Consider the following 12,384-nt stretch of genomic DNA (forward strand, 5'->3'; position numbering starts at 1 on the left):
CAAGTGCAAGGTCCCAAGTTTCCCTGGTACCAAAACAAACAAACAAACAAACAAAAATACAAGGTTTAAAATGTTGCACAGCTTTTAAAGGACTATAACAAAAAAAACGGCAATCTTCCTCATTCTCACTGTCTGCCTCCTAAATTCAACAACATTCAAATCTTTTAGCTGTTTGGCAAAATAGACTAAATAGAGTTTATTTTTTCTATTTCTGGATATTTTACTTCTAGAATTTATCTTTGTACTATAGATATACAGATTCGGCTCTAATACATGCATATAAATACATCCTTTTCATCCTTCCATCCCATTCATGAAATACAGTTGGCGTAACAATTTTGGCTGAATAAAAAAATTATTCTACATTGGTACTAACAAATACTGAACAAACTAATAATGAATGATAGTTTTTAAGAGTTTTTTTAAAGTCTGTATTAAAAGACAGACTTGTTTAATTCTTAGTCTAATCCTTTAAAAAGAAAAAGAATGCCCTTTAAAAATAAGTCAATTTGATATATTAGGCTATAATTGAAATTAATAGTTGTGGGCCTACTTGAAATATGAGAAATTAATGTTAAGACTACTTTTACATTTAAAACATTAAGATTAAATAATGTGGGCTGGGGATTTAGCTCAGTGGTTTCGTGCTGTGCAATCGCAAGGACCAGAGATCAATCCCCAGTACCAAAAAAAAGATTAAATAATGAAGACATTTCTAAACAGCTTGAAAAAGTAGACTATTCCTTAAAGGCTATTTAGAAAATAAAACTGGACTTGAAATGATTAAATATGTACTATAACTGGCCATATTAAAAATAAAATTACCAATTGGGAAAAAAGTCTAAACATAAAAAATTACATTCTAAAAGTATAACACTGAAAACTTCATAAGTGTGGACTAGAAGAAGCCTTCCTATATAAGTAAAAGAAATATATAAAACCCAGGACTGTAAAGGAAAGGAATGAGAGTTTTAAATGCACAAAACTTTTAAACACAGGAACAAAAAAAAAACACAGCATAAACACATCCTAAAAGTCAAGTAACTAAGCTGGGTGTGGTGGTACACACCTATAATCCCAGTACTCTAAATTAGCTATTTGGGTAGATCCTGTCTCAAAATAAAAAGGGCTGTGATATAATTTAGCGCAAAGACCCTGGGTCCAATTCCCTGTACCACAACAGGAAAAAAAAGGGGGGGGGAGGGTAGCTGTTAAAGAAAATTTTTGCAATACACATCAAACTGAGCTTCCACCATAAACAGCTCCTAAAAAGGAATAAAAGACAAAAAATCAAACAAAACAAAGAAAGAAATAATACAGAGAAAAAAATAAGAAAAAGCACATGAAGATACTCAACTTTCATCAATACAGCATGAATAGTAAAAAGTGGGATAGTTATTCCTATCATATTAGGAGATAGATGCAAATACTGACAATATTCAAAAAGGTAAAAAGAGGGAAACGGGTACTTTAATGTACTGCTGATGGAAGTTTACAGTTCTCTTTAGAAACCAATTTAAAACAGCTGCCAAATTTTAAAAACATATACAGTATCTTTAAATTTAGCAATTCAGCACGGAGAAACTTATCCTACAGAAAGGTGTTCAAAGATAATAAAAAAATAATTGCTACAGTATTATTCATAAAAAGATAAAAATAATTCAATTTAATGGGGGAACTAATGGTGCATATTACATATTACAAAATTATTAAAAATGACTGTTAAGGATGCAGCTCAGAGGTAGAGAACTTGCCTAGCATACACAAAGTCCTAGGTTCAATATTCAGTACCAGAAACAAATTTACATGACAGAGAATGTGTTTCAAGAGATAACAGATAAAAGTTTGAACCAATACAGATAGTATAATTCTATTCATATTTTAAAAAGCAGCCAGGTGTGGTGCCCCAGCCTGCAATCCCAGCACTTGAGGCAGGAAGATTGCCAGGAGTTCCAGGCCAGCCTGAACTACATAGTGAGACCCTGTCTCAAAAAACCAAAAAAATAAAAAATAAATAAAAATCAAGGGCCAGGGATTTAGCTCAGTGGTTCCACCACCTGCCAAGAAGAGAAAGAGAAAGAGAGAAAGAGAGAAAGAGAGAAAGAGAGAGAAAGAGGAAGAGGAAAAGGAAGAAGAGGAAGAGGGAAAAAAGAGAAATGGAAAGGAAGTAAGCAAGCAAACAAGCTGTGAATAAGCTTGTCTTTGGCATGTAAATAAAAAGGAAAAAAGATCTGTAAAAAACAGAAGTTTCTGTAAATAGGATAATAAGTAACAGGAAGTAAAGGGGATAACATACTCCTCCATATAATAAAGTGCTTTAAAATTACATGTATTACCCAGTTTTAATATTAAAAGTTTTGAGGGAAAATATATTATAATGCAATTATCTTTACCTTGGTATTGTGCTCCAAATCTTTACTATTCAAAAGTGCATGATTAATTCGAAAAACAATCCAGTCAAACAGAGCACTATAGAGAGACTTAGCCATGGAGTTCCTCACTGTCACTGCCTGTAAGATGAGAAAGGGCATAAGTGCAAAGTGGAACTAGCAGTAAACTAAGACACCGGAACAAAATATGTTTGCTCTCATTCAAGAAAGAAAATCTACTATCCTGAATTAGATGTTGATTTTTCTCTCAAAAGCCTATAATTGAAGTTTTCTATATATATATATTCATTCATTCAGTCCAACTCAGGGAATATAGGCTAAAATTGCCATGAAACAAAAACAAAATGTAAGTCACATAGTTCAAATCATTTTTACTACAAGCTAGGGTATATACTTACCCTAGGAAAGAAGGTATAATGGGAAGTTTACAAATGGCCTTACCAGCTATTATGGGGAAGAATACGGTATTCTAGGTAGAAAAATCTGGCTGCTCCCACTCCTACCCTTGAACACACACACATATAAATCAATCCACCACAACTACCTTCCAAATTACAACCTCTAGGGACTGGGGAATTAGCTCAGTGGCGCTGCTCCTGCCTCGCAAGCGCAAGGTCCTGAGTTCAATCCCTGGTACCAAAAAAAAAAAAGAATATAACCTCTTGAATTACTTGAGCCCCACGGTGAGTAACTATTTTTTCACTATGGAATTAGGAAATTAATTTTTCCTTCACTTCAAGGTCTCTCCAGCTTATGAAAATTCTCTGTACTAGCTTTCTAAGTCTGAAATTATTCAGAAAAAGTGTATTAATTAAAAAAATTCATCATCTAGAAAGCACTTCAACTTATCAAAAAGTTATGTGTCTTACTGAATTGAATCCTGGTACTTAGAGGAATACAAAGCCTCTAAGGATTTATTTTGGAGCTTGTATTATCAGGAAAGCATTTATTATCTCTGTTCTGAGGTACAGAGAAAATAGCAACAATTAAGAGGTTTAGCAAGGTGTGGAGGTGCACATTTGTAATCTCAGCACTTAGGAGGCTGAGGCAGGGAAAATGAGGTTGAGGCCAGCCTGAGCTACAAAGTGAGACCCTGTCTAACAAAAAAATCAAAAATATATATAAGTTTCAAGTTTCTAAACCAAAATTTAATTAACTACAGAGGAAACAAAAGAGTGGCATCAAATTATCTTCAATAGCAGAAACTTGAAAATAAACAGAAATTCTTTACAGAGCTCTGAGAGAAAGCAGGATGTGACCCCAGAATTCTACATTTAGGAATTTTACCAATAGAAGTATCTTTTTTTTCTTTTTCTTCTCAGTACCAGGAATCAAACTCAGGACCTTGTGCTTGTGAGGCACGCACAGTGCCACTGAGCTAAATCCCTGGTCCAACCAACGTAAGTATCTTAACACTACCCAGAAAAGCAACAGTAGAACATACATACTGTATACTAGAACAGCACTACTATTTTTCCCCAGAAAGGTAGGGAGTGAAGACAATCTGATCAAATTCAGCAAAGTAAAAGATTTTAAAACTAAATAAGCATAAGACACAATAAATGTTAGCATGCATTAACAAAATAAATTTTATATATTGGTTTAAACTTTTTAATTAAAAGACCTTCAAATTAAAATAAAAACTAAAATTTACCTACTTACTTATAAGTACCATTTTTATAAAATAACAGAAAATAAAAACAAAATCTGCCTGTTTAAGTACTATTTTATAAAGTAATGTAGTCATACAGAATCCTGATACAGCAATATAACACCTATTAATCCGTAACTGCCAGGCGACACTCGCAGCCCCTTTGCTCTGCCATGCAGTGCTGCCTAGCATAACTCAGTAAAGCCTAGACATCAAGAAAGAGTCCCTGGCCCCAGCAAGATCTCACTCAGTGTTTCCTATCCCACTGAAAGGCACCAATATTTCTACAGATATGTAAGGGAGAAATCTGGGACTCATCCTTGATACTTCCTTTTCCTTTCTTGCCTCCCATTATTCTCAATATCACTAAGTCCTGTTCATTTTACCATCTCATTTTTTCTTTTTATTAGTATGTCACCATTGCAGACAAAGCAAACATCTTCCTGCTCACTATACAGCTTCTGAGCCCATTATTTCTGTACATACTCTTGCCTTCTAAAATGGCACCCAAGATTCCTATCCCCTGTATGAATCCCTCCCCTTAAGTATAAACTGCAAATATGATGGATTCCCCTCCTGTAATTAGTTTATGTTGTATTACAAAGGTAAAGGGATTTTTAATGGTATAATTAAGGGCTAAAACAGCTGATTTCTGAGTGAATCTAAGGTAGATTCTAGGTGGCCTGGACTTAAAAGAGTGTTCTTTAAAGGGGATTGGGGCCCTTTTATCAGAGGTTGTGCTGACACTGAAGAAGTAAACTGGCATGTTGTGGAGAGAGACACATAGCAAGAAACCTGTAGCTGGGAGGGCGGCCCCTGACTAAAAGCCAACAACACAGGTACTTTAGGACTACAATCCCAAGGAACTGAATCCTCAGCCTGTGAGTCCACAGCCTGTGAGCTCAGAAGAGAACCACAAGCACACGTTGATGTCAGCCTTCTGAGACTCTTAAGAACAACTAACCTATGCCCAAGATCATAATCCACAGGACCTGTCAAGATGAATGTTTTGTAGTAAAGTGATAATTTATACAAGAGTAAAAAACTAATACACTTCCCCAACTGATTCTTCATATTGCAGCCAAAGTGCTCCTTTAAAAAATAATAAAGACAAGCTGGATAGGGTGATGCACAGCTGTCATCCCAACACTCTGAGAGGATCACAAGTTTGAACCCATCCTGGGCTTAGTAACTTAACATGACCCTGTCTCAAAATGAAACAAAACTAAAAAGCACTGGGGTAGCCTAGTACAAAGACCCTGGGTTTAGTCCAAAAATGGATAGAAGGAATGATAGGAGGGAGGGAGGCAAAGAGGGAGGAAGAGAGGGGAGGGAGGGCAGGGAGGAAAGGAGGGAGGAAAAGAGATGAGGGGAGGGAGGGAAGGAAGGAGGGAGGGAAGGGGAGAAAGTTGGATATATAGGCAAAATGTAAACAAAACAATGCTTTGTGATGAAAAGGTTCTAAAAGAAAATATAAAACCACCAAACTTTTATATATATAAAAAAAGCTCTTAAAGGTTAGCTTCTTTATTATTTAGAAAGGAGCTCTCAGAGTGAGAGATCATAAAAAATGACAAAAGAAGAGATAAGGACTTGGAGGTAAACAGGAGCCCCTAAAGTACAAAAATGGATCAATATCAGCTTTTAAAAAATTCGCCAGAGTTCAAATAACCTTTTTTTCACTTCTCTGTCTCTTAATTTTTTAACTTCTATTCCTGTCCTAATTTAAAACTATCATTATTTGATAAAATTTCATCACTTTCATAAAATTACTCTATATAAGTCAATTTCAGTAAGTTTCCTACCCTTTACATCTGAGTATAATAGTAATAAAACAAATCTCAGCCGGCAGTCTCAGCATACATATGATATTTAAAGCCATGGGAGTGGGTAATTTAAATACAGAGAAGACAAAACAAAGGGTATCTATCCCAGCACAACCTGCCTTTTTGGAAAGCACACAAAAAAGAAAAAGAAAGCAAAAGGAACTGCAAAAAAGTGGCCAACAATTAAAAAAAAAAAAAAGGAAACCAACTAATTATAATGTGCCGGAACACAACTGAAGAAACTGTCCTGAAAAGCAACAACCATTGAAGTCAAATACTGTTGGTTTATTATTCTACCTACCCTTTCTGTCTCCCATATTAAAACTATGAAACTTTACAATGGTAAAAGAGATTAAGATGCCTGCAGAGAAATGCAAGCCTACTGCTTAAAATCACATTCAATTTTAAGTTTCCAAGTCAGTCGAAAATTTATTCAAATTTCAAGAACCTAGAACAGACTTCAATCAATACTTTTTATTACTATCATTTTCATTTTGTTAAAAGAAAAAACACAAACAGAAACTTCTAGGAATGTCCAGAAAGCTCTTATTTCAAAGAAAATCCCACCTCTGCCAGTTTATATGGTAAAATGAGCTTTTCTCCCACTGTCACTGTCTTCCGTGTAACTAATGATTCAAACAGCATCTCTTCTTTAACCTAGACAACAAAAAAGTAAATGCAGTAAGACTTCAGACAAAAGATCGAGTTATGTCACTGAAAAAACAAAGAAAAACAAAATTAGCAAATATACAACCGAGAAAGAAAAAGAAAAACCCTAGCAATTTTTTTTTTTTTGGTACCGGAGATCGAACTCGGGTCCTTGCATCTGTGCAGCAGGCAGCGAAAAAACTGAGCTAAATTCCCGGCCCCTTAACCTAGCAATTTTAATATTTGCCAAAGTGGAATTTAGGTATCCATTTACCCCAATTCCTTCCCCTAGAGGCAGGGGGAAGATAAGAAATAGGTCTTTTTAAAATTTGCTTTCTGATCAGAATAGAAAAACGTGTTTCACTGTGCAGAAGATATAAAATTTAGAACAGTATACAAAAACATTTAATGGTCAATCATAAACCCAAAACCTGGAGACAAGGACTAAAAAGTGACAGTACTGGGCCGGGGATTTATCTCAGTGGTTTCGCCACCTGCTCCCCAAGTGTAAGGACCCAAGTTCGATTCCTGGTAACAACAAAAAAAAAAGTGACAGTACTTTTCCAATTTCAGGACTATTCCTAATGAGTCCTTACTCATATTTCAGATGTTTATTTTTATTCACATATATTAAATTTTAAGATAAAGCTAATACTTCCTTCATTCTGATTCTGCCCCCACCAGGCAAATATTATCATGAATTTGACAAGTATCATTTCAGTTGTTTTTATACTAACCTAACTATCTTGATCATTTAGGTCAAGCTTGTTCATTTCTATTGCTCTAGGGCACTGCAGGACAAATATACCATGTTTGTACCATTTATAAACACATTTACATTATCCAACTTTGCACATTTAGAAAATTAACTGCAATGAGTATTCCTGCATATGAGTTCAAGAGTTCCTGGGATAACAAATCTAAAAATGGAATTATCAGTTTATACTCTACACATTTTCAGCTGTATAGAATATTGCCAAACTTCTATACACAATTTTTATCAATGTGCTCTTGACTATAATTATCAGACTCCGCATTTTTAACACTGATGGACATGAAATACTACAAGGAAAAGCATGCACATGTAATAAAAATAAAATTTTATGTAGACAATATAATAGAAAACATGTAAAGCAAAACATATTTGATTATAAGGAAAAGAAGACCTATAAAATGATGGGAGATATCCTACCACCATCAATTTATGTCAGTCAGGTCAATAAATTTTTTTTGAGATAGGGTCTTACGATGCAGTCTAGGCTGGGCCTGAACTCACTATGTAGCCCAGACTGGCCTCAAACTCATGGCAATCCTCCTGCCTCTACCTCCCGAGTGCTGGGATTACATGCAGGTGCCACCATGCCCAGCTTCAAGTTTTCCGTTAAGTATGTTGTATGATTTTTTTTGTATGATTTTTCTTTACATTTTTTTTTTATCAAATTAGAGGAATTTCCTTCTATTCCTAGTTTTCTTCCTACTTGGTACTGTACTTGCTGAATGTCTGGATTTAAAATAGGACCACTAGCTACAATGTCTTGTATTATCATTTTATCAAATACTTGACTAAAATACCACCTGAAATGCTTGTAACACTACCTGTTCTCTGTCCTTTATGGCTTTCAAAATTACAACTTTCAGAAACCAAGGTCTACCTCAGAGAAATTCTTTCTAGTGAGTGAGTCTACTTTCAGTTCAAGGTGCTTCTCTTGTGCCCCTTCTGCCAGGATGTCATTGCATTAAAGTTAATAAGCAATGCCCAGTCGCATGTAGAGAAAAAATAAATACTGCATTTAGAAAAATAAGCAAAAGAAGACCACTGCTCTCAAAGAGCACTGCAGGGGAAAAAGAAAAAAAACTGAAAAAGAAAACTTGAGGGCCTCTTGCCTCAGCCTCTCAAAGTGCTGGGACTACAGGCATGTGCCAATATGCCCCATTCTTGGGCCAGGGATTTAGCTCAGTGGTTCTGCCACCTGCCTTGCAAGCACAAGGTCCTGAGTTCTGTCCCCGGTACCAAAAAAAAAAAAAAGCACTGCAGCCTTGTAATGGACAGAAGCTAGTAAACAAGTAACTTTATGCTACAAAATCCAAACTAACACATTCCCACTGACTTGAACCACTGGTGCAACATGCATGACTGACCCATCAGATGCCTTGTACCACCAGATGGGACTGTCCCAAGCCGCCCAATGGGATGGTCATGTATTTACCACCGGTGGTTCAAGGCAGCAGGAACGTAACACATTCAAATCAGAGCTGCCAAGCAGTGAGATTAAAAAAGAACTATGGCGCTGCCAGGGATTTAGCTCAGTGGTTCTGGCGGCTGCCTCACAAACGCAAGGTCCCAAGTTCAACCCCCGTACCAAAAAAAAAAAAAACCACTATGGCCCGGTTGTGAATATGTTAAATTATATTAAATAAAAGCAAAGGCTCTATGCACAGTTGGTTAAGACTATTTTAAGGTTAAACTCCAGAAAGTGGTTTATGAGCCAAGAGTTAAAGATGCATATTTTAATAAGAAAAGGCACAACAAACCCTAAATGCCAAAACTAAAACAACCAAGATGTCCTTCAAAAGGTGAATGGATAAACAAACTGCGGTATACACATACCATGAACTCTTCCCCCCAGATAAAAAGAAATGTGCTCTAAAACCAAAGAAAAAAATGGATGAATCTTACAAGCCTTTTGAGTAAAGTAAGTCATTCTGAAAATATTATATTCTACATGATTCCAATTACCTTACATTTTGGAGAGGACAAATCTGTAATGCCAGAAAAGATCAATGTTTGCCAGCAGTTTAGGGGGAGGGGTTGAACCAATAAACCAGTGTCAGACCAGTGACATTCTTTTGTATGATCCCACAATCATACATGGTGGGCATATGACTTCATGTAGTCATCAAAACCCATTCAGCACAAAAAGTAAACCAACCTTAACCACACAAATTTAAAAAATTATTTAGGATGTTAGGGGATTCCAGGCAGGAATACAGACCATGACAAGTCTATTAAATGTATGACAAATGCATAAAAGAATCTCAACAGGAAGAGGAGAGAGGAAAAGGTAAAGATCTAAGCAACTCAGGAAAATGAATAGGATGTGTAGGAGAAAAAACAAAAACTGTCCATAATATACAAGAGGAAAAGCTAGAATGATCCACATGAGATTGGATTTTTAGAAACATCAGAACAAAGTCCTGCCAAAACTCATATATAGATGTAATCCAAGCCCAACCAAAATATCAACAGCATTCCTCACAGAACTAGAAAAAAAAATACTAAATTTATAAAGAACCAGAACTCGGAACAGCTAAAGCAAATCCTGGGCAAAAGAACTAAGCTGGAGGAATCACAATGCTGGATTTCAAGTTATACTAAAAGCTACAGTGATATAAACAGGATGGTAGAAAAACATCAAGGACATCTAGAAAGTTCTAAGACTCGGATTCCAGAAACTGGAAAATAACAACTTGGAGAAGAAAAGAAGGAGGGAGGTCAATCTCCAGGACCCAGGAAAGATCTGAACAGAAAACTGGAGTCCACAGAGAAAATGAAGAGACAGACCACAATGCAGAAGAGGTGGCCAACTGCACTTTCTCCCCAGCCCCCAGATCAGAGTGAGAGAGGAGGATCGAATCTACAAGGACACAGAAAGGGCAGATGACCCCAGAGGCCTCCAGGGAGAAACACACCAGATGAATAGAGCAGTGGAGGCTGTGTGCTACAACAGCTGGAGAGTGACTCCAGTGCAAGTGACTGCCATGACCCTTGGAGATGGAGCCTGGCCGGATACCATTTTAGGGAGGGGCCAACTGAACCTGGGACTCAGAGCAGCCATGGGTTGGCTTCATTTCAGGACTGCCAGTGTTGAAATCCCACAGTGAGTGAGTAAGGGACAGTCACACAAGATGTTCAGGGCCAGGTCAGAAAGAGACACCCAGAGTGGAGTAGGCTGAACAACTCAGGCCCCAACCTGAGAACTAGAAACCAGGATCAGCCTGAGCTTCTTCAGAGTTGAAAGCACCAAAATTGGCACCTCACCCTAATCCTGCTACAGGCTTACTGGGATCATCCAGTACAAATCTGGGCTCTGTCTCCCTCCTTTGTCTATTTGCAACAGCAAAGACACACCCTGAATTGAACACTACCACAAAAAGGTAGAATCCAGAAGAAAACCACAGGATGAAATCACAGAGAACTCTTTTTTTTTTCTTTACTTTTTTTTGTTTGTTTTTTCATGAAAGTGAACACTGTTTTTAGTTTTGTTCTGTTTTGTTCTTGTTTTTTCCTTCTCTCTTTCCTTCCTGTCTTCTTCACAAGTTTCCCAAAGATAGAGTAATCTTCATTTGCCTTCACCCTTGCTTCTAATCTCTTTTTTTCTTCTTATATTCTTCTATTTTTTTCCTCTTAATCCTTTTAAACGTTCTCCCCTGAGGGTAAAATCACTCTATTGAATGGATATTTACTGTATATAATTTTTTGATAACTATTCCATCAATGGCTAAAAGTGGCAAATTAACATTTAACACAGTTTGTCATTTTCTACACTGTGCTTAAGTCAAGCATTTGTGTATGCTGGGAAAACTGACTTTCTACATGCCAAAGATTAAAACTAATGCCATATCTCTCACCATGCACTAAACTAAAATCAAAATGGATCAAAGATCTAAATATTAAAACAGAAACAATCTGCTAGAAGATAGAATAGGTAGAACTCTTGAAGACATAGGTATAGACAAAGACTTTATGAAAAAAACCTCAATCTCAGGGGAAATATTACAAAAAATCAACAACTGGGATCACATGATATTAAAAAAAACTTTTGCACAGCAAAAGGAATCACCAACAGGGCCAGGGATGTAGCTCAGTGGCACCACACCTGCCTGGAAAGCACAAAGTCCTGAGTTCAATCCCAGTACCGCAAAAAAAAAAAAAAAAAAAAAAAAATCACAGAGTGAAGAGACAACCTACAGAATGGGAAAAAAATTTTAGCAGCTATTCCTCAGACAAAGAACTAAAATCTAGAATACATGAACTCAAAAAAGGCACAGCCAGCTATCTGATGTATGACAAAGGAGCCAAAAAAAAAAATGTATACTGGAGGAAAGATAGTCCTTTTAACAAATGTTGGAAATGTTGCTGGGAAAACTGGCACTAGGCAGAAGATTAAATCTACACCCATATCTCTCACCATGTACTAAACTAAAATCAAAATAAATCAAAGATCTAGATATTAAAACAGAAACAATCTGCCTTAAGAGAAAATTGGTAAAACTCTGGGAGACAGAAGCAGAGGTAAAGACTTTTTTTTTTACACAGAACCCCAATTATTACACAAGAAATAACATCAAGAATGAACAGCCGGGGATTTAGCTCAGTGGTTCCGCTGCCTGCCTCACAAGTGCAAGGTCCCGAGTTCAATCCCCAGTATCAAAAAAAAAAAAAAAGAATGAATGAATGGGATTATATCAAGTTGAAAAGCTTCAGGGCTGGGGATTTAGCTCAGTGGTTCTGCTGCCTGCCTCACAAATGCAAGGTCCCGAGTTCCATCCCCGGTACCAAAAAAACAAGAAGCTTCTGTACAGCAAAGGAAACCACCAGCAGAGTGAAGAGACAACCTACAGAATGGGAAAAAAAAAATTGCCAGTCATTTCTCAGTCAGAAGACTATTATCTGAAATATATAAAGAACTCAAAAAAAATAGACCCCCCCAATAAAAGACTCAATCAAAAAAAAATAGCCAAGTGAAATGAATAGACAATTCTCAAAGTACAAATGACCAATAAATACATGAAAAGCTGTTCAACATCTCTGGCCATTAGAGAAATGCAAACTATAACAACACTAAGATTCCATCTTACTCCAGAAAAA

At 36.5% G+C, this 12,384-nt stretch overlaps 1 protein-coding gene across 20 annotated transcripts in view; it reads right to left on the bottom strand.

The window, feature by feature from the left end:
- Positions 1–12,384, bottom strand: part of Myo9a (myosin IXA) — a 305,400-nt gene that overhangs the window by 156,511 nt on the left and 136,505 nt on the right. For all 20 annotated transcript variants that reach the window (XM_087198928.1, XM_087198925.1, XM_087198926.1 and 17 more), the window contains 2 exons: positions 6,435–6,524; positions 2,394–2,510 (listed from right to left, as the gene is read on the bottom strand). In XM_087198928.1, the coding sequence (XP_087055054.1) occupies positions 2,394–2,510; positions 6,435–6,524 (207 nt within the window). The remainder of the gene's footprint in view (positions 1–2,393; positions 2,511–6,434; positions 6,525–12,384) is intronic.

Source organism: Heterocephalus glaber, unplaced genomic scaffold (assembly GCF_053883595.1).
Source record: "Heterocephalus glaber isolate CG9 unplaced genomic scaffold, H.glaber_assembly_v1.0 deba00001689, whole genome shotgun sequence".
NCBI lineage: Eukaryota > Metazoa > Chordata > Mammalia > Rodentia > Bathyergidae > Heterocephalus > Heterocephalus glaber.